A 20606-nucleotide genomic window follows, 5' to 3' on the forward strand; every position below is an offset into this window, starting at 1 on the left:
TGAATAAGATATTAATTATCGAAGTTTGGGTTTAAATATGGAAATATGTGAAATATTTAAGGAAAGTCCCATATCGGGTAAGTTGAAGGAATATGTAGGGTTTATAATAAGCTGCTCTCCCATACTATAGTATGAATGAAATAAAGGTCCAACGATTTGCGTGGTTTGCACCACGCAAACCACACACGCGCGTGGGCGAATGGGCGTTTAGGGCGCATTGGGCGCATTGGGCGCTTTAGAGGCGCCCGCACGCACTTTGCACTTCGCACGTGTCGCTAGGAGCATAGAAGCCTTTATTTTATTTTAATACCAAAGGCAATCCGACGGACAAGATTAAATCTACATCCGACGGACCAGATTAAACCCGTGGACCAGTACCTCCTTTCTTCAAGAGGGTTGTGACGTTTCCCCCCAAAAGTGAGGGTTGTGATTTTTCCCTCCAAATGTGACTTTTAACAAACAGTCACCTCTCACCTTTAAATAAGCCATGAAACCAGACTTCAAAATTCACTTCGAATTAAGAGAGTTTAAGGCATTCAAGAGTTTTCAATACTTACTGACGTTCGAAAGAGTTTTCAGATCTAAGTACCTCCGATCCGAAAAGGTAATCCGTTGTATCCTGGGAGACAAATCGCCTATACTGTTGGTACAATAAACAGGGCGAATTATTGTCTTAAGGAAAGAGATCACTCGCCTCGGTTCTAACTAATATAATTTCTGTTATTTATCCTCTTTCTTATTTTATTAGTTAAAGATACAATTTGTATCTGAAATTTAAAAACAGAGTACTAACCTTCTGTTTTTCATTTAAGGAATTTTAGTTAAATACTTACGGTTTATCTCTGAAAAATTTCAGAAGGATATTATCATTGTTGAAAGAAACAAGACGATACTATAGTATACAGATTGAACAACAATCTTAAGACAATAAGTTATTTTGATTTGTATACTGAAAGGTATATTCTGTTTTTCAGAAAAAATGGCAAGCAATGTTGAGTCAGGAATGAAATCAGTTGGTCCAACCACTCATGCTGAAAAACCCGAGAAGTTCTACGGGATTGATTTCAAACGCTGGCAACAGAAAATGTTGTTTTATCTGACTACCCTTGGGTTGGTCAAATATTTAACAGAAAGCAAGCCCGTGTTGAACGGAGATGGTGATGTCCAACACGTATCAGCAATCGAAGCATGAAAACATTCTGACTTTCTATGCAAGAATTATATCCTTAGTTCCTTAGATAATGGGTTGTATAATGTTTATTATGTTATGGATACTGCAAAGGAGTTATGGGAAACTCTAGCAAATAAATATAAAACTGAGACTGCTGGAGTGAAAAAATTCATAGTAGGGAGATTTCTTGAATTTAAGATGACTGACATAAAGTCAGTAATGTTACAAGTTCAGGAATTCCAACTCATACTACAAGAATTAAAATCAGAACATATGGTTACAAATGAAGCTTTCCAGGTCAGGGCTATGATAGAAAAATTACCTCCTGGATGGAAAGATTTCAAAAATTATTTGCGTCACAAAAATAAAGACATGTCCCTTGAGGAGTTAATTCTAAAACCCCGAGTGGAAGAGGACAATAGAGTTGCAGAAAAGAAAAATGAAAAGTCTTCTTCTGATTCCAAGTTTAATATGATTGAGGGTGGTTCAACACCCAACCAAAAGCGTCAACGTCATCCTGGTCAAGAAGCAGCCACAGGTAAGTCAAATAAACGAAAGTTTGAAGGTGACTGCTACACTTGCGGCAAGAGAGGACATCTTGCAAAAGATTGTCGTTCGAAAAACGGCAAAGTCAAGAAATATAAGAAGTCAAAAGGAAAGATCAAGGCAAAGAATCAAGTTTCTGTAGTAGAAGACAATGAGCCCTAAAATCTATGTGCTATGGTGACGGGAGTAGAAGACATTTCTGAAAAATTTCAGAAACTTAACTTGTGTTCTATGATTTCTAAAGTAAATCTCGTCGCAAACTCTATGGAACGGTGGGTTGATACGGGAGCAACAAGGCACATCTGTGCCGACAAAAATCTTTTCTCAAACTTGTTGTTCCGGTAGAGATACAAGTCGAGACACACTCATGCCATTGCTTACAAACTAATGAAGCATAAACTAAAGAGTCTGGTGAGAGAAAAGAGAAAACCTTGGTCCAGATATCAAAAGGGAGCTTACTGAGCATTTTGACTAAGAAGATGATGATAATGGATTAATGGTGGTGGGTGTGAGAAGATAATTGAAGAGAGAGAGATATGTGTGCACACACAATGATACTTATAGACTTTAGAGTATCTAGAAACAGAGAATTCACATGTAAGTGAGCAGAGGTTTTGTAGTTTTCTTATTCAATGTTAGAACTACTTTATTAAAGAATCAATAGAGAGTTTGGATATTTGTGACAACAATAATATTACTGCCGAGCTAGGGTATAGAGTTTCAATTGAATGAGTACACAATCTCAAAAGATATCAACTCCATATCCCCTTTATATAACATGAGGGTTTCTTAAAGGCCACTGTTTTGGGGAAAACATTAAAGTTTTCGGGGAAGACGGTGGAAAACAAAAAAAATTAAACCAAACACTCCTTTTATGTAGCCGGAAAAAGTCGCCGGCCGGATGTTGCCGGCGACTTCACCATCTTCTCTTCTCTCTCTCTTCTCCCTCTCTTCTCTTTCTCTCTCTTCTCCCTCTCTTCTCTCTTTCTTCTCTCTTTCTTCTCTCTTTCTTCTCTCTTTCTTCTCTCTTTCTTCTCTTTCTCTCTCTTTCTTATCTTTCTCTCCGGCGAAGGGGAGGAGCCCCTTCGCCGGAGCTCGTCTGGTTTGATCAACAAACCAGACGAGATCTGGTTTGTTCTTCAAACCAAACTCGTCTGGAAACCAGACCTCCGGCGAAGGCTCCCCTTCGCCGGAGATGGAGATGAGAATAAAAAAAAAAAAAACTTTGTCGCCAGAGATGATGGAGTCGTCGGAGATGGTGGAGTCGCCGGAGAAAAAAAGAAGCTGAAAAGGATTTGGTTGTTTGGGGGAAATAAAAAAATCAATTTTTTTTTTGTTTCCACCCAAAACTTCACACCCCGAAAACTATATAGCTTTCCTAAACTAAATGAAATTAAAATGTAAAATCAACAACTTTTAAATAAATAAAGGCCAGCGCTTTGGGGAAATCAAAATAGTTTCCGGGGTGTGAAGACTTTGTCAAAAACTGGTCAGCTTTAGTTGACCAATATATTTTCTAATTGTTAGGGGGAAGCAAATTTTTTGACCATTTCTTCTCCATTCCGGCAAGGGTTGTCGGAATCCGGCCACCACCATCATCACCAAAATCCGGCCACCACCATCTACGAAATTGCTCCGGCCGTAGTGCATCCACTCTGAAACCCCGGAAGTCACAGGACTGAAAGTCGGTGTAGGTTACCAAAGAAATAACATACTAAACTTACTTTTTCTTTAACAGATTCTTCCCTCTCTAAAATTCTTTGTTGCTTGTTAGAAATACTGGCATTTGCTTCAATTTCACTCACAAGTGGAGTTCTCCACTCAAATTGGAGATGTGATTATGAGCATGATGAGCAAAAAAACTAGTAGCATAGGTCTGGACATGATCACAAACAACACTCACCTAACCTGTAAATTGAACAAACTGAATTAGACAGAGAACAAATAGCTACCAAAGAAATTGGAAATTTTATACAAGAATCCTAACTTATGGTTTTATAAACCCTATAATCATGGTAATCAATCGATTCACCTAACACGAAAACGACTTCAGAAGAATTTCAACCGTAGAAAGAGCCCTAATTCCTTAACAAACATGAGAAAATAGATATCTAGGTTTAGGTAAATCAAACCCGGGAAGAGAATTCCTAGGTTCAGGGTCGAAAAAATGAGCATCCCAACATATACGCAATTCTCAGTTGACATGAAAGACGGTAAGAGAGAGAAGAGTAGAGGGAGAGAGAGAGATCCCTTAGAACTAAGAAAGGGAGAGATCGGTATTTAGAGTCAGGGTTTGTTTTTGAAGTTCTAAGAGAGACGGTAAGAGAGATATGGGCAGAGATATAGAGACAAACTATAAGAGAGAGAGTGTGGAGAAGAGGAAGAAAATGGTGGTGGTGGTGGCCGGAGGTGGTGGTCGGAAATGGTGGTCGGAGTTGAAGAAGAGGAAGAAGCAATGTTTGATTTCCCCTTAAAATTTGTTTCCCCGAAAAATTTCTAAAATTTCACATAGTATTCCCTTTAACATTTCACTCCCTGGAAACTATTTTGCTTTCCCCAAAACACTGTCCTAAATAAAATACTAAAAATATAAAACTTAAATAGTTTCTTAAAAATATTAAACTACTAAAAATAGAAGATTTTAAAATATCTAAATATTGAAAATATCTTCTGAATACTTTCTAAGAATATTTTTCTTTTCTTCATCCTGTTCAAAATTAGAATTTGTTTATATATTAAAGTTTAAATCATCTAAAAATAGACAACGAAAAAAAAGTAGAGAGAGAATTACGTGCTTAATAGTTATTGTAGGGGCATAGTAGTCAATTTAAATGAAGAAGATTTTATGTTAGCTATCGGATGTGATTTTTATCAACCTCCCAATAAAAATGGACGATCAGACTTATACTTCTCATAACCGACTGAGCTGTGTTATTATAATAGATTTGAGTCATTAAGTCAAAGATTTTTCATTGTAGCACTCCCGAAAGAATATAGGTGCAAGTTTTTGTAAGATTTCTTTTATACCTTTATTTAAATCCGTAAACGCACATCAAATGTATCATTCCAACGTAGACATATAGATTTATATACACACGTAATAAATATGATAAAGTATTTACACGCAGTCGTATTATTTGGACCTATTATACAATATAACTACAATACCTAAGATACCAAGTATATATTCATCTATTCCTAATCAACTTATCTGAGAGTTATATAGTTTGTGTCAGTAATGAAGGAAGATGATGATTCCTGGAGAGAGGGCATGATGTTGGCCGAAACATAATTGCTCAAGCGGGAGAAGGCGATGAGGATGGGAGAAACAAGGGGTGACGACGTTTATGGTTAGTATCAGCGTGGTTTTGGTTAGAAATGGATGATCGACCCTGAAAAAGTCGAGAGACAAATTTCTGAGATGGTAGTGAAAGAAGGCAGATGAAGAGCAACTGTCCCGCTCACTGGAGCGAAAATTTGGTGGTGAGGGTTAGGGGTGAGCAAAAACCAAACCAAGTCGAACTGCACCGATCAGTTTTTGGGCCGAACCGATCACCGTTCGACTCGGTTCGGCCGAAAAACCGAACAATCCAAAATCGGTCTGGTTTGGCCTCGCCTTGAGTTTCTAGAAACCGCCAAAACCGAACCGACCGAACCCTAAGGAAAAATGAAATAATAATTTTGTAAAGTTAGAAAGTGCTAAACTAAAAAGGAAAAAAATTAGAAAACTCGTAATCAAGTCTTACATACTACTATCCGTCCTCCTTGCTAGTTGTTGTCGTCGACTTCATCAACCTCCTATTAAACTTGATTGAAAGGTTTTAATGGTAAGTCTCGTTTGATTTTCTATTTACCACAACCTATTCTTAGTTAGTAACTTAAAATTATAGATTTTGTATTTGTACTTCTATTTTTTTTTTTGTAATGGTGGAAAGTACGATAAATTTTTTTATTTTCGTCATATGTAATGGCGGAAAAGTATGATGGGTTTTTAATTTTTATTTTTGGTATATGCAATGAAGTGAATAACATTAGTTTACAATTTTCTCTAAATTGTGATCGGTTAAACCGATCAATCGAACTCAACCGAGCCGACCCAAACCGAGTCGACCATGTCGGCCGGCCGAATGATCGGTTCGACTTCGGCCGACGATTTAGACAAACCGCCACTTATTGGTTCGGCTTCGGCTTGAGCCAAAACCGAAAAAAACCGACCATTGCTCACCCCTAGTGAGGGTAATCACCCCTCTCTCTCCTTCTCTCTTCGAATTCTTACAAACAAGAAATTTGACAAAGGTTAAATTTGGAATTCAATTAAATTTGGTTTGCAAAATTTACAAAAATGTAGTCACGGAACTAACCATGTTAGAAAGTAGTCAAAGTGCGAGGACTATTTTGTTTGAGTTGGTTATGGCTAGGGGCCAAAATGGAGTTAATCCTAGATGAAATTTATCTTACTTTCATCAAATAAAGAGGTACACTATAAGATCAAAAGACGCTTCATTCATGACCACCAAATGAAGGATGTAAACTTGGTTGAAATAACAATCCTTTGATAGGAAATTTTTCTATTCTTAGTCCCTTAATAGAACCACAACCTTCAACCTTAAACCATTCCCATCTCCCTTTATCACAAACCTCTCTCCAAACCAACATTCCCAACCCAAATTCTCTATACAAATAAATAGCTTTATCACTCCCTACACATCTAATTCTACTCCAAGTTTTCCTAGACCCAAAAAACACCTTCCCCAATTCACTTGGCACCTTCTCAACCAAGACCCATATATCTCGTACACCAAGCTCCCATATCCATCCTCCTTCACGCGTTACACCGACTAGCGTTAACTTCTCGTTTCGTTGTACTAACCAGCCAAATGTCAATTTATTTGCCATTGGTACATTCAACTCCTTCCACGTACCAGCCCCTAAATCGTAACTCATCACTATGTAATCCCGATTAGTTATCCAATATAGGGACCCTTTCGCATATACACTCTGATTAGAACTTGAAGTATAAATGGTTAACTTGACCGCGAGTTCCATCGGTATTAAGCCAACTCGTTGCCACTTTTGTACTCCTGAATCGTACATTTCCAATGTATTTTCATAAGGTTTGTTGCATCTGCCCCCAAACAAGAAAATCTTAAATTTGGGATTAGTTGGATTGAAATCCACCCCAACCACACCGATAGCCGGTTTGGTTCTACACCCAATTAAGGGTGGAGGAAGGAACCAATTTTGTTTAGTCAATGGGTTACAAAGACCAAAACCAAATGGTGATGAAACAGAAGACATATAAAGAACTAGACTTCCAATTGAAGCTATGGGAGAAATTGAAACTGAATCGAACCCAAGACAAGGAAAATACCATCGGTCGAAAACCGGGTTATAAACATAAGAATATCCACAGTTTTGCATAGGCAGGGCAAAGAACCAAGGAGGATTATATCGTTGAGACATCGATGTTGTTCTCCCGGTAGAGACACAAGTTGAAACACACTCATGCCATTGCTTACAAACTGATGAGGCACAAGCTAAAGAATCTGGTGAGAGGAAGGAGAAAACCTTGGTCAAGATATCAAAAGGGAGCTGGTAATGCATATTTACTAAGGAGATGATGGCAATGGTGGTGGTGAGAAGACAGATCTAGAGAGATAGTGGAGTGAAGAGATGTTTGCCACAATGACATTTATATACTTCATATCTGACTTGATTCACATGTGAATGAAAAGAGGTTTTGTAGTTTTCTAGTTTAATGTCACAACTACTTCAGAGAAGAATCCAAAGATAGTTGAGATTCTTCATGACAATAATAATACTGCTTAGCTAGGGTATAGAGTTTCATATCAACTCTATCACATAAAGAGCTATAGCTATAAACATGTATAAGATATACCAGCTTTATCACATAAAAATATTTTATCCATTTAACGAGTGGGCTCCGAGCTGGCTCCGAGCCATGTTCAAATTCTGTTAAGTTTGTGGCCATGAGTGGAGAGGACCTATACATTATATTCTTCGTTGCTAGTTACCCATTCTCTCATGCGGGCTATTCTCACACGCCCCCTCATGTGTGGCGTGGTTAGCCTAACACGTGTGGCGTGGTTAGCTTAACACGTGTATTTTTTGTTTTGGGTGACGTGGAACACGTGTGGCTTTTAAGCCTATCACGTGGGGGCCTAGCTCTGATACCATGTTAATTTTGTGGCCGTTCAACACAGACCAACTGGCAATGAGTGGAAAGGACCTATACCTTATATTCGTAGTTGGTAGTTACCCCTTCTCCTATGTAGGACTATTCTCACAAATTCTAACTGAACAGGCCTACAGATTTTTAATTGAGTTCGTCGTAAAATATCTATAGGATTACAATATAATCCCCCAAAATATCCTTTTACATAACTTTTCTTTTTACAACAAAATAGTAGTATCTCTCTAGCTACACAATATAACAGGCAAAACTTCATTTGAACCTCAAAATCTTTCGGTCATGTTTAACGCGCTAATGATAACATTCATGTGATGTGATTCCGGGTAATCAGATCATTTTAGTTAGTATCTTAACATAATTCAAAACGAGAGGTTTTATAATCTCTAAATTAAATCTTCCCACTGGTAGAAAAGCACAAAATGTTGACAATGGTGATGAGGAGTAAAGTTATTTAGTTTGAAGTTTGAGGTGGCATCAACAAGTTCTTCGTGTCAACTACTATGTGAGGTGTCAAACAACATGAAACACCTATTGTGAATGAGACATCTCACCTTGGTGATAAGTCTCTTACCATTTGAAGTGGCCATCTATCAAGAGGACACCATGAGCTTGTGAGACACCTCATTTGTTGAGGTGTCCACACCATGTTTCTCCTCCAACACTATAAAAGGAGATGAAGGACTTCAATTCAAAATCATCTCATTCTAACAGATAGGAAATCTTTCATTGGTATGTGCATCATGTTGGGAAAAACGGGCACTTAGGCGCAGCGGAAACAAGAGTTTTTCCCTTTGTGTTAGTTACGAGGATAATACATAAGAATATGTGGGAGAAATAAACAAAGAACTGAAAGTAAATAAGACATCGATTTTTAACGTGGAAAACCTCCTCAACGTGAGAAGTAAAAACCACGGGACTCGTAGTCCAACCAAATCAACTATAATAAGCAAAGTAGTTACAGACTACGTCCACCCGAGACTCAGACTCCTCAAAAGAAATCAATCTCAAACACGAAGAAACACGGAGAAACCCTCACAAGAAAGAACAAAACAACCAAGATATCTGCAGTCCAAAACGACCCTAAATTCACTAGGATTCCGACGATCAATCAACTATCCCTCCGTACAAATACTAGATGAACATGTCAAAAACAGTTCTGCCAAATTTCAGCTCAATCGGAGAAGATCTTACCGTCGGGTTTTCCGAACAACGAAGACTGTGCGTGCTGAAAATACTCGGCCACCGCTCTTCTCGGCAAACCTCTTTCTCCCTTCTTCTCTTGTGCGTTTCTAATTGTGTTCTCCCCTTTGGTGCTTCACACACACATCTAAATTAGGTTAAGGTAGTATTTATAGACTCCTCCTTAATCCTAATTCCCCGTCATAAGTAACTGACCCAAAGAAACTCGACTCGGGTCCGGGTTTGGTTTCCTAATCCAAACCCAACTAGGTTTCCCCACTAGGAGGAAAACCCAACACATCCCTTGATGTAGAAACGCAGCGGAATTAAAGATATGAAATAACTAAATAAGAACAATGAAATTAAAGATCAAATAACTCTAAATAATAAACTTTATTAAAACTTCAATGGGGTTTTTCTCTCAAATCTGAGAATAATAGACAAACTAGATATCCCTCTTATAGGGTTTTGGACTTTCCTAGATAGACTTGAATTAGAATTCCTAAATAATTAAATACTGCAACTTGCCTAAATAACTGGACTAACTCTGGACCTTTCCAATTATTAGAAATATTAAAATAGCATAATTCCTAAACCAAAATTAATTAATAAACATACTAAAATAAGAACTTTCTAAGTCTTCTCTCTTTGGCCGATTGGACCATGACCGGGTCCGGTCATGGAATTAGTCTCCATGCCGGGTGCCCCTGCATCAGCATCCTCTTCCCTCAAGAGGTTCGTCCCGAACCGTTTGTGAAGAGAATGTAGTTCCTCCGATCCATCTTCAATTGGTAATAATGTCACAATCTTCTTCTTCCATGGAAATTCATAAACATTCGAACGACCACGGTAAGTGGCATCAACATCAGATTGCCATGGCCGTCCTAATATGATGTGGCATAAATCCATATCTGTAACATCACAATTAACTGTAGACACATAAGAAGAACCAATAGAAAGATTAATAGTACACATATGATCAACTCTTGTAGTAGTACCGGACTGAATCCAAGCTGTTTTATATGGTGTTGATTTAATCACTGTAGGAATACCCAAGAAATTGACTAGTTTAGTAGAAATCAAATTCTCTACACAACCATTGTCAATCACAATAGTACAAACTTTATTCAGTACTATTCCCCGTGTAACGAACAAATTCTTTCGTTGAGATAAATTCCCCTTGAAAGGTGTGAAAAGAACTCGTCGAGTGAGTAACATAACCCTATCACCATTGTCGGGAATAGTGTTAATTCGTTCAAATTGATCCTCATCTGTATCCGAATCAGCTTTCTTTTCTACCAAATTAGCTTTACCGCGAGAGGGGCAGGCATTAGAATAGTGGCCTGTTTCAAAACAACGATAACACTTAACTGGTGGAGGCTTTTTATAAGGATTATCTGTTAGTGATTTAGTACCGTCTTCCGCCTGCTTTGATTGATCTAATTCATCTGGTAGAGTTCTGACTGTTTGATTTCTCGTACTATGTCCTCGAAAAATTGAACGTGAATCAGATTCAAAAGACCGAGCTACACTAATACATTCAGAAACCGAATTAAAAGCTCTCAAATTAACCAAATCTTTAATATCATTACGAAGTCCGTCCTTGAATTTTTCTACTTTCATTGACTCTGAATCTGGGAGATTAAGTCTAGTAATAAGTCTTTGGAATTCCGAAGCATATTCCTCAACGGAACGTCTTCCTTGGCGGCAACGTAAATAATCAACACATAGTTGGTTCTCATAATCCGGAGGGAGAAAACGGGAGAACATTAATGGTTTCAATTCTAACCATGAAGAAATAGGTGGAAGGTTTAATAAACGACGATTCTCAGATTCCTGTTTCCACCAAGTAAGAGCAGTTTTAGATAAATAACCAGTTACACAACGTACCTGTTCAGGGCCTTCAACTTGCATAACATCAAAAAATATCTCAAGTCTAGAGACGTAATCCAAGAAATCTTCAATATTAATCGAACCATCATATGAAGGTACCTCCATTCGAATACAGTATGATGAACTAGGATTTGGAGATTCGATGTCGGTGGGTGGAATGTAGTGATCACGTTCGGTTTGGTTGCTTTGTACTCCCAAAGTTTGTCGTTGTTGTATGTTGGTTGGACGGGTGAGAGTGGTAGTAAGGTCACGGTTTAGAGAATTGGTGGAGAGGTGGTCTCGGTTTCGGTTGACCGGGTGGTTTTGATGACGTTGGTTGGTAGTGTTGTCGGGTTGGAAAGGGAGGTTGTGGTGTGGTTCTGTTTCAAGGGGCGACGGTGTTGTGAAGGTGGTGTGACCGGATCAAAAGGTGTGGTGGTTGATCGTGTTTCGGTATGAGGGTTGTATTGGTAGTGATGTTGATGGTACGGTGGGTTGGTATCGATTGGGTTTGTTGGGAATGATGGGTATCGGTTATACGGGTAAAGGGTACGTGGGTCTTGATGGGTTGTAACGGTTCCTAAAGGGCCAATTGGTTGGGTTAGGTTGGTGATGTTTCGGTTGTTGGTTTGTGGAGTGGTGAGGGTATTGTGATCGGCCGAGAGGTGGCTCTCGGGTGGTGGTCGGTGAGGTGTTGTCGTCGGCTCGGGGAAGGAGAATGATGGTGGTGTTGAAGAGTGGGTATAGGGGGGGTAGCTAGGTGTTGGAAAAAATGTGTTTGGTGAATAGGAGGTGGTGAAGGGTGGTGTTATAATCGGTGGAGGGTGGCTAATGGTGTGGCCGAAGAGTGGTGTCGTCGGTTCGGAGGAGAAACCTAGAGGGGGAAACCGAGTGGTTGTGGTGGTGGTGGTGCCCGTTAGTGGTGAGGGTTGATGTGTGATAGTGGTAGGAGGTGGAGTTTGGTTTTTACACATACCTTCAAGTTTTTTGGAGATGATGGTGATTGAGTCATTGAGTTGATCGAATCTTTTATCGATTTTGTCGAATTTTTCTGTTGTTTCCTTCTTGTACTCATTGAACCCTTCTTCCAATTTTCTTCCTGCAGATAGCCCTTCTTTAATGTTGTCCCATTCAGAAGAGAAAGTTGGTGATTTCTCCTTAGTTGGTGTAGTAGTAGTAGTATTAACCATGATGATAAAAGTGATGAAGAAAAAAAATTATGGCTCTAGATACCACTTGATGTAGAAACGCAGCGGAATTAAAGATATGAAATAACTAAATAAGAACAATGAAATTAAAGATCAAATAACTCTAAATAATAAACTTTATTAAAACTTCAATGGGGTTTTTCTCTCAAATCTGAGAATAATAGACAAACTAGATATCCCTCTTATAGGGTTTTGGACTTTCCTAGATAGACTTGAATTAGAATTCCTAAATAATTAAATACTGCAACTTGCCTAAATAACTGGACTAACTCTGGACCTTTCCAATTATTGGAAATATTAAAATAGCATAATTCCTAAACCAAAATTAATTAATAAACATACTAAAATAAGAACTTTCTAAGTCTTCTCTCTTTGGCCGATTGGACCATGACCGGGTCCGGTCATGGAATTAGTCTCCATGCCGGGTGCGCCTGCATCATCCCTCCTGCCATTGTATGGGCCACTTGGTTAGAGCAGAAAAACAAATTCATTGAGAAAGGTAATGATAAAGATGCTTCCATTGAAAATATAATCACACAAGTGAAAAGGCTGATACATTATTGGGCTTGTAATCAAGAATGAAATAGTACTACTCCTTTTATCCTTTGGGATGTCTTGAACATGCTTTAAGCCAAATGTAATTGTCCTAACTTGCTCTTGTTTTGGTGCATTGGCTGGTTAACCATATTGATTTCCACCATGGTTGTATATTTGTTCTTCTTATCAATGAATCTATTTATCTTCTATAAAAAAAAATATATTCGTAATTTGTAGTTGCTTGCAAGCGGGTTGCAACTGGTTTACAAAAGGATTGTAGTTGGTTGCAGAAGAATTACAACTGTTGCAAAAGGGGTGCAAAAACAATTAAGAGGGTTGCAAAATATATTAGGATTTTACTCAATCAAAATATTAATACTTATGTGTTTGACCAAACATCATACAAATATTAGATTTTTAACCAAAAAAATGTAACACGTATTTTACTTTTAAAAACTTAAAATTAAGTCTTCGACCCACTTTCTTATTGTGAATAACATGTGTATATGAATATTATAATTTTGTTTGGGTCGTAAGTGGGAATAATGTGTGTAAGTTAATAAAAAAAACGTATGAAATTAAATATTAGAAACATTGAGATTTTGAATATTATAATTTTACTTTCTTAGATATTTTGGTCTCTATTTTGACTTCGTATTACGTTACCTCATTCGAATGGGGTGCTCATGTCCTAAGATAGAGAACATATTTATAATTTGTATACTTGTGTTGGAGCATAGAGTTACACACTATCAACAAACATAACTCAGGCCTAAGTTGAGAGAGGGTGTTTACAAGCAAAAAATAAGTAGTTTTCATTGACAAAAAAAAATAGAAATATATAGTTTAATACTTTCTTTTTTGAACAACACTTCATTCAAGGTGGCTTTGGTCCTTATATCAAACTCAAATAAAACTATAAAATATATCAAATTTAACATCAAAATCCGTATATCATCTTGGATCATAATCATCACAAAACGGGACCACATGAGTGTATTTGAATCAAATTTGTATCAAACAAACAGTAGTTTGTATCAAATAGTAGTTTGTATCAAAACAAACAACAATTTGTATCAAATTTGTATCAAACAAACAACAATTTGTATCAAATTTGTATCGAACAAATAACAATTTGAATCAATGTAACACCATTTTGTCAAAAAATTAATACTTGTTTAAGTCAAAACAAGCTAAGTTGATCGCAAAAAAATAACAGTTGTACCAATTTTGTGTCAATATAACACCTGTTTCATTCAAGATCACCATACCTATCAAAAGACAACAAAAGTAAACCTCAACGAGAAGATGCACATTTCATAAGCAAGAAAGGGTGCACCATTGGCATCGCAGACGGTGTTGGTGGTTGGAACAAACAAGGAATCGATTTAGGGGAGTACTAGCGTGGTCTTATGAAGAATGCACTTAAAGCAGTTGAAAGATATGAAAACCAAACTGGTTATATGTTACATCTTGAGAGTGTTCCTACTGAAGCTTACTGGAAAACTACAGCTGAAGGATCATCAACTGCGTGCATCATAACCCTAACAAATCAACAAATACTGGATACAACATTATATTCTCTATTTTATTTTTCATGCCCCATTCCTTTGGACATGTCTATAACATTTTCCAAGTTTAAATAATTCATCTTTTTGACATGTTTGATACTTGCAGTGTTTGAAAGCAGTGAACATTGGAGATAGCGGTTTCATAGTAATAAGAGATGGAGTTACAATTTATCATTCCCCAAAGCAGCAACGTGGGTATAACGACCCGTATCAACTAGGTTATCACAAAAAATGCGGTCGTCCGTGTTCAACTCAGAACCTTAAGGTTGAAGTTGAAGAAGGTGACATAATAGTTGTTGGAACAGATGGACTATTTGACAACATGTTTGAAAGTGAGATTCAAGAAAAAGTGAAGAAAGCAAAGGAATCGGAAAAAAGCCAAGGGAGTTAGCGGAGATTATAGCTGAGCTTGCATTATATAATTCGTTCAACACTTACGCTCGAACTCCCTTCTAGATTGAATCTGAAAAGTTCGGAAAACATCATCGTGGAGGAAAGGTTGACGATATTACTGTTATTGTTTCGTGCGTAGTCAACAACAACTAGCCATTAAACAAGTTCAATTCGAAGGAAAGAGAATCATACATACGGCAAACGAAGATTAGGTGTTGAGTTATGACAAGTCATGTGTATTTGGTGATGTAAAAAGGATTAATGTAATCAGAACTACGTGATGCTTGATCCCTTATATGAGTAGTAACAATGTCTATTTGGGTTCCTAGGCAGCCGCTTAATTTAGAGGTTTAGTATCAAATATTTATAAAAAAAGAAATGATAGGAAGTACGAATGATGGAGTGCAATGGGAGTGAATTCTGACGTGGGGGATCCACGTCAGATTCATCGCGTACGTTGGCACTTTTCTTGGAATTTAAGACTTCTTCCATTTGAGTCCCTTAACACCTTTAAGTTCAAGATTTGATACCCCTTATTTTTTTTAATCTGGACCACATATTATTTTCAATGGCTTATATCTATTACAACATAAAGAAAGTTACTCTTCATTTCTAGCTAAACTGGAAACCCTAGCCGCCTCTTTAATTTTTTTCTCACGAAATTAATAGGTTGAAGTTTTGTTATTGATTTTGGTTTAGGTTAGGATCAAATCTTCTAGAGATTTCATCATAAGTCTTTTTGTCCAAGCATAAAACTCATATTTGGAAAAAAAAATTCTATATTTCAAGCTCCAACAAAATACGGGATTTTATCACAAAGAACTTTTGGGTGGTCTTGAGGTAAATGTCTTTCTTCTTTCTGGTATTTAAATACTTATATTGTATTTTATTTGTTTTAGTTATGAATGAATATCTAATAAAAATTCAAAACTCAATGGAAACCAGAGACTGATATAAATTGATTTTTTTGTTTATATTTGTAGTTTGAAATTTTATTTAATGTGCACAGGAATGAATTCAGATAATGAGAATTTTGATGTTTTTTGACTTAACATCTAAAGATGGTAAAGAAGATGCTTGTTCTAAATCAGAAGTACAAGTGCCTAGATCTGGGATGGAATTTGATAATGTTGATCAATTATATGACTATTGTCTTAGTTACGCAAAGAAAGTGGGATTTCCAATAAAAAAAAACGTCTAAGAAAAAGCATCTTGGAATTGAAAGATATGTTACGGTAGCATGTGGTAAGAACGGGACACATAAATCGAAAACAAGCAATCTTGTAGCTCCACAACCAAGTTGTTTAAGTGGGTGCAAAGCCAAAATTCGTGCTAAGTTACAGGATAATGGAAAATGGGAAACCACTATCGTAAATCTAGAGCATATATAATCATATCCTAAGTCCCGGAAAAGTTCGTCACTATAGATGTAATAGGAAGATTAGTCCACATGTGGCTAGGCAATTAGAAATTTGTGACATAGCAAGAACTAAACCTTGTCGAAGTCTTAGCAACAAGTGGTCGCAGCCGGTGGTTATGAGAACGTCCCGTTTAATGCAAGAGATGTAAGAAATTACAACGTCTGGGAGATGGAGATAGTGTTGCAATTCAACAATATTTTTTAGCAATGCAAAGAAAAAATAATGGTTTTTTTTTATGGATTTAGATGATGAAGGGCGGTTACGTAATGTATTTTGGGCAGACAGGAGGAGTAGAGAGGCATATAAAGAATTCGGAGATGTGGTAACGTTTGACACCACTTACCTTATGATGTGACACGAAAATGTCACATTTGGAGAGCCTAACTTAGACTAATTAGTCATTTTCGAGTGTTATCAATAATATTTTATGTGTTTTTCTTGTTTAGGTACATATTTGGAGCTAAACATGGAATTCGGAATAAAGGGGGCGAATTATCACTATCATTTCATGTGCCCAAAATGAGAGAAAAAGACTTCAAGCAAATCATATGAGAAGAGGAGTCAAAGACGAGCCCAACGGTGAAAACGGAAGTCAATTCCGAGTTCGGACGGGGAAGTTGTGAAAGGAAGAAGTCGAGGTTCGGTCTTAAAACAAGGATTCTATGAAGGCACCCTCCTTTGGTTATAATTCTAGAAGGCACCCTCTTGATTTCCAAGTGAAGTCTAAAACCCAAGCCCAAAGAAGATGAAAGAAGGAAGAGATTTTGGAGGCACCCAATGGACTCAAGTTTGAGTCAAAGTCAAGGTTGACTAAGTCTAGGGTTTGAGTCAAATACACTATTCATCTTCTTCCTTCTTCATATTTTTCTATCGAAGAACCAAGAGAGAGAGAGAGAAAAGGAGGCTAGGGTTTGGTTCTTCATCACTAAGGGTTGATAGAGAGAGAACATGAGAGAAAGAAGAAGGAGAATCCGGCCAAAGCATAGACCGGCCAGCACACTAGGCCGGCCTAGCTTTGGCCGGCCGAGCAGCAGCTCGGGCTGCACACGAGCTGCTGCTCGGGAGAGCTGAAAGGGAGCACGGGACGGGATGCTCCAGCAGCAAGCTTCCACGAACAGCAGCAACCGGAACGAGCAGGTCGCGGCCAGCAGCTCGGGAAGGCTTCAAGGAACACGGGACAGCAGCTTCCGAGCTCGGGACGCAGCTGCGGGTATATTGGCCGGCACGGGAGCAACGCTCGGGACGCGACCAAGGGACATCCGGCTCGGACAGCAGCATACATGGCCGGATCTATATGATTTTTGGCCGGAATCTTCACTTCTTTGGCCGGATTTCTTTATAGTTTCCGGCAATCTTATTGATCCGGAACCTTAGGGCTTTTGTTTCCCTCATCCTTGGCTAGCTTCCCATGTGGTTTGATTTGATTTTGGGTGAAGAATCTCTAGAGAGAGAAAGCTTGATGAAGCTTTAATGGAGTTTGGGTAAAAAATGGAGAAGATGATGGTGGTCGCTATGGGGAGATCTGATTTCTGCTTGGGGACACCCAAATTATACTTTTAAAGGGAAATCCAGAATTTTGCTACGGGGAGATCGACTACACTTAGAGACTCATTTTTCACGAACCTAGCCTCGAACCACATCGAAAAAGGGGGATTTCTCATCATCTTCTTTTCATTTATTACTTATTCACCATGTTTAGCTAAATCAAGTGTGTCGATTATATGAGATGAAATGTGATAAATTCGTGATTATGTTTAATATGATTTCATGTTTTGATTATGAATTGATGTTCATTTGATTCGATTATCGTTTCGATCGTATTTTCATGTGTCTTGTCATGCATTTCACATAGTTAGGCGATTAGACGGCGATTTCGACGACTCGGGATTAACCGATTTAGGACGTTTATTTGACTAAGTATAATTTCTGGATATACGTAGTACTTATAGACATCACCTTAGGAATCGAACATCGCTTGTACTTGACACATTAAATCGGACAATGCATAGTTGTAGATTTATCATTATGGATTCCCGGATTTCGATACATGAACTCTCGTATTCGGATACTCTTGAAGCATGATTTGAATGTGATGATTGGCTTATTATTTGTTACATGTGAGTTTAATTGTCTTCGTCTAGTTTTATAAACTAGAAGCCTTGATCGTAATCGTCTATTGACACGAACTTTGATAATGCGTACTTAGTTTGATAATCGATGCTTAGTGACGTTGGATCGATTATACTTAGTTTGACGTATTATGCTTATTAGTGTCATACTTGTTCATTCTCAATTCATTAGATGGTGTGTGTAAGTTTGATAGTCGATGCTTAGCGACGTTTGATCGGTTATGCTTAGTTAGACACATGACGCTTAGGATTGTCAATGTGGGTGAAGTTAATTACACTTTCATGTGAATATATACATAGTATTTGTCATTGTCGATCTTGTGGATCGAAGTATCCGTCTCAATTAACTTTTACCCGAATCAACTCTTACCGTCTCCCGACTCTTGTTCCTCCGACTCTTCTCTCGAATCTCTCTTGCCCGTTTACTTTTATTGTTTGATTAGTTTACTTGTTTTATTCTCTTATTGCTTATTCGATTAAAACTCCCATTTATCTTTTTTTCCTTTCCTATTTAGTCTAAGTTAGCATTTGATACATAGACCGGGGGACAAGACCCTTCGTTATCCAAACTACCTTCCTATCCTTGGATCGATCCCGGCTTTGCCGGATTACTACTTGATACCTCCGCTTGGGTGTGCAACCTTTTCGGGTGCGTCACCTTACAAATACTTATGGTCTTCCTTTTGCTCCTTTTGTTAGAGTAAACCATTATGGACAATCTATTTTGTTGGGTTGCGGTTTGTTGTCTTATGAAGATACAGAAAACTTCTCTTGGTTGTTCAGGACTTGGCTTTCTTGTATGGACAAAAAAGCTCCGGATGCCATTATCACGGATCAAGATAAAGCTATGCAGAATGCAATTGCCAATGTATTTCCTAATACTAGACATCGGTGGTGTCTTTGGCATGTAATGAAGAAAGTACCTGAAAAACTTAAAAAGGTACAAAAAATACGACTCAATCAGTTATACTCTTAGTGAGATCATCTACGACACACTTAGTCAGGAAGAGTTCGAGCATAGGTGGAGGAGGCTTATGATAGAGGAATATGAGCTAGAAGATAATAATTGGTTGGAGGATTTGTACACAGAGAGAAAACGATGGGTACCAATTTTTGTGATAAACCAATTTTGGGCAGGACTGTCTAGTACCCAACGTAGTGAAAGCATGAATGCTTTCTTTGATGGATATGTGAATCCAAAAACGACCTTAAAGCTTTTTGTTGAACAATACAATTTAGCTTTAAAGGACAAAGTTGAAAAAGAGGCAAAAGAAGATATTAGGTCATATAATTTGGAAATGCCATGCGTGAGTCCATTCCAAATAGAAAAACAAATGAGAGAAAAGTACCCACTCATAAAATTTAAGGAATTTCAGCAGGAAATTGTTGGAAAGATGGGTTGTGAGATAGTAAGTTCTATAGAGTTTGGTTCGGTATACGAATATAACATTTCAGAAGAGAAGGAAATCGGTAAAGGCACTAAATTTTCAATGTATAAGGTTCTCTATGATCATATTGAATGTGATGTTAGGTGCAATTGTCTAATGTTTGAATTTAAGGGAATATACTGTGAATGATAGAAATAGCCAAGGCAAGTTGTCTCTTTCCTTAAGACAGTGAACACCCTGGTATTAGTACCGAAACCAGTACGGTGTTTGTCTGCCAGGATACAACGTCTTTACCTTTCAGTTTGACGATGAAGTTACTTCGAATGTCTAAAAGCGGACGGACTTAATTGAGTATTATAAACTTCTTTGGTGAATTGACTTATGAATTTAGATGAAATTTTTTGTCTAAAGTAATTTGGAATACACTCTTAATGAGAAATTCACTAGAAAAACGAAATCCGATTTGGAGTTGTTTTGGGTAATTTAAATAAGAATTGAATGAATACATGATTTAGGGGCGTGTCTGTTGGATTTGTGACACTATTGGTGACGGTTTGCACTATAGAACATCAAGATTTGTTGGATTGAGAGTGCAAAGAGCGGGATGAAAGTCATCCGTAGGATGATTCCGGATTGTGCCCAGCTAGCGCCTAAATCAAGTCATAACTCTATCAAACTCCGACCGAGCATATCTCATTCATCCGGAATCGGATTTGAGAGATTCTTGATTCTAAATTGAAGAGCTCGACAAGGCGAACACAATCATGTGTCTATGTTTTGAGTTTGACTATTCGAACTAACCCTAAATCAGCTCCAGTTTTAACAACAAATTGAATGTCCGTGCACACCGAAGATTCAATTGGGACGTCATAACTCCAAACGAGATAATGTGATAGACTCTTTGTTAATGTATCCTCAAGTTGATCGTGAGATCGATGGTACAAACTCAATATTCACGAATTCGACCACAACTTTCT

At 37.8% G+C, this 20606-nt stretch overlaps 2 protein-coding genes and 2 pseudogenes across 2 annotated transcripts; 2 read left to right on the forward strand and 2 right to left on the reverse strand.

Moving 5' to 3' along the window:
- Positions 1-979: 979 nt before the first annotated feature.
- On the forward strand, positions 980-1879 carry LOC147550567 (uncharacterized). The gene is made up of 2 exons (XM_086668471.1): positions 980-1157; positions 1239-1879. Exons 1-2 carry the CDS (start codon positions 980-982, stop codon positions 1877-1879), a joined length of 819 nt encoding a protein of 272 aa, XP_086524597.1.
- Positions 1880-3387: 1508 nt separating this feature from the next.
- Positions 3388-3666, reverse strand: LOC147550568 (uncharacterized; annotated as a pseudogene).
- Positions 3667-6217: 2551 nt separating this feature from the next.
- Positions 6218-7321, reverse strand: LOC147550569 (F-box only protein 6-like). Its single transcript, XM_086668472.1, has one exon. It carries the CDS (start codon positions 7319-7321, stop codon positions 6218-6220), a length of 1104 nt encoding a protein of 367 aa, XP_086524598.1.
- A 4184-nt stretch (positions 7322-11505) lies between these two features.
- On the forward strand, positions 11506-14689 carry LOC147550570 (putative protein phosphatase 2C 80 pseudogene; annotated as a pseudogene).
- Positions 14690-20606: the final 5917 nt, after the last annotated feature.

The sequence above is a fragment of the Eschscholzia californica genome, unplaced genomic scaffold (genome assembly GCF_041429995.1).
Source record: "Eschscholzia californica isolate CP2 unplaced genomic scaffold, dmEscCali1.0.p SCAF_3, whole genome shotgun sequence".
Taxonomy (NCBI): domain Eukaryota; kingdom Viridiplantae; phylum Streptophyta; class Magnoliopsida; order Ranunculales; family Papaveraceae; genus Eschscholzia; species Eschscholzia californica.

What these genes read in the sequence shown, in the direction of transcription:
- LOC147550567 (XM_086668471.1), top strand. Translation starts at nt 980, where the DNA reads ATGGCAAGCAATGTTGAGTCAGGAATGAAATCAGTTGGTCCAACCACT. An exon ending in GCCCGTGTTGAACGGAGATG is followed by an intron (nt 1,158 to 1,238) that starts GTGATGTCCAAC and finishes TTAGTTCCTTAG; the next exon opens with ATAATGGGTTGTATAATGTT.
- LOC147550569 (XM_086668472.1), bottom strand. Translation starts at nt 7,321, where the DNA reads ATGCATTACCAGCTCCCTTTTGATATCTTGACCAAGGTTTTCTCCTTC.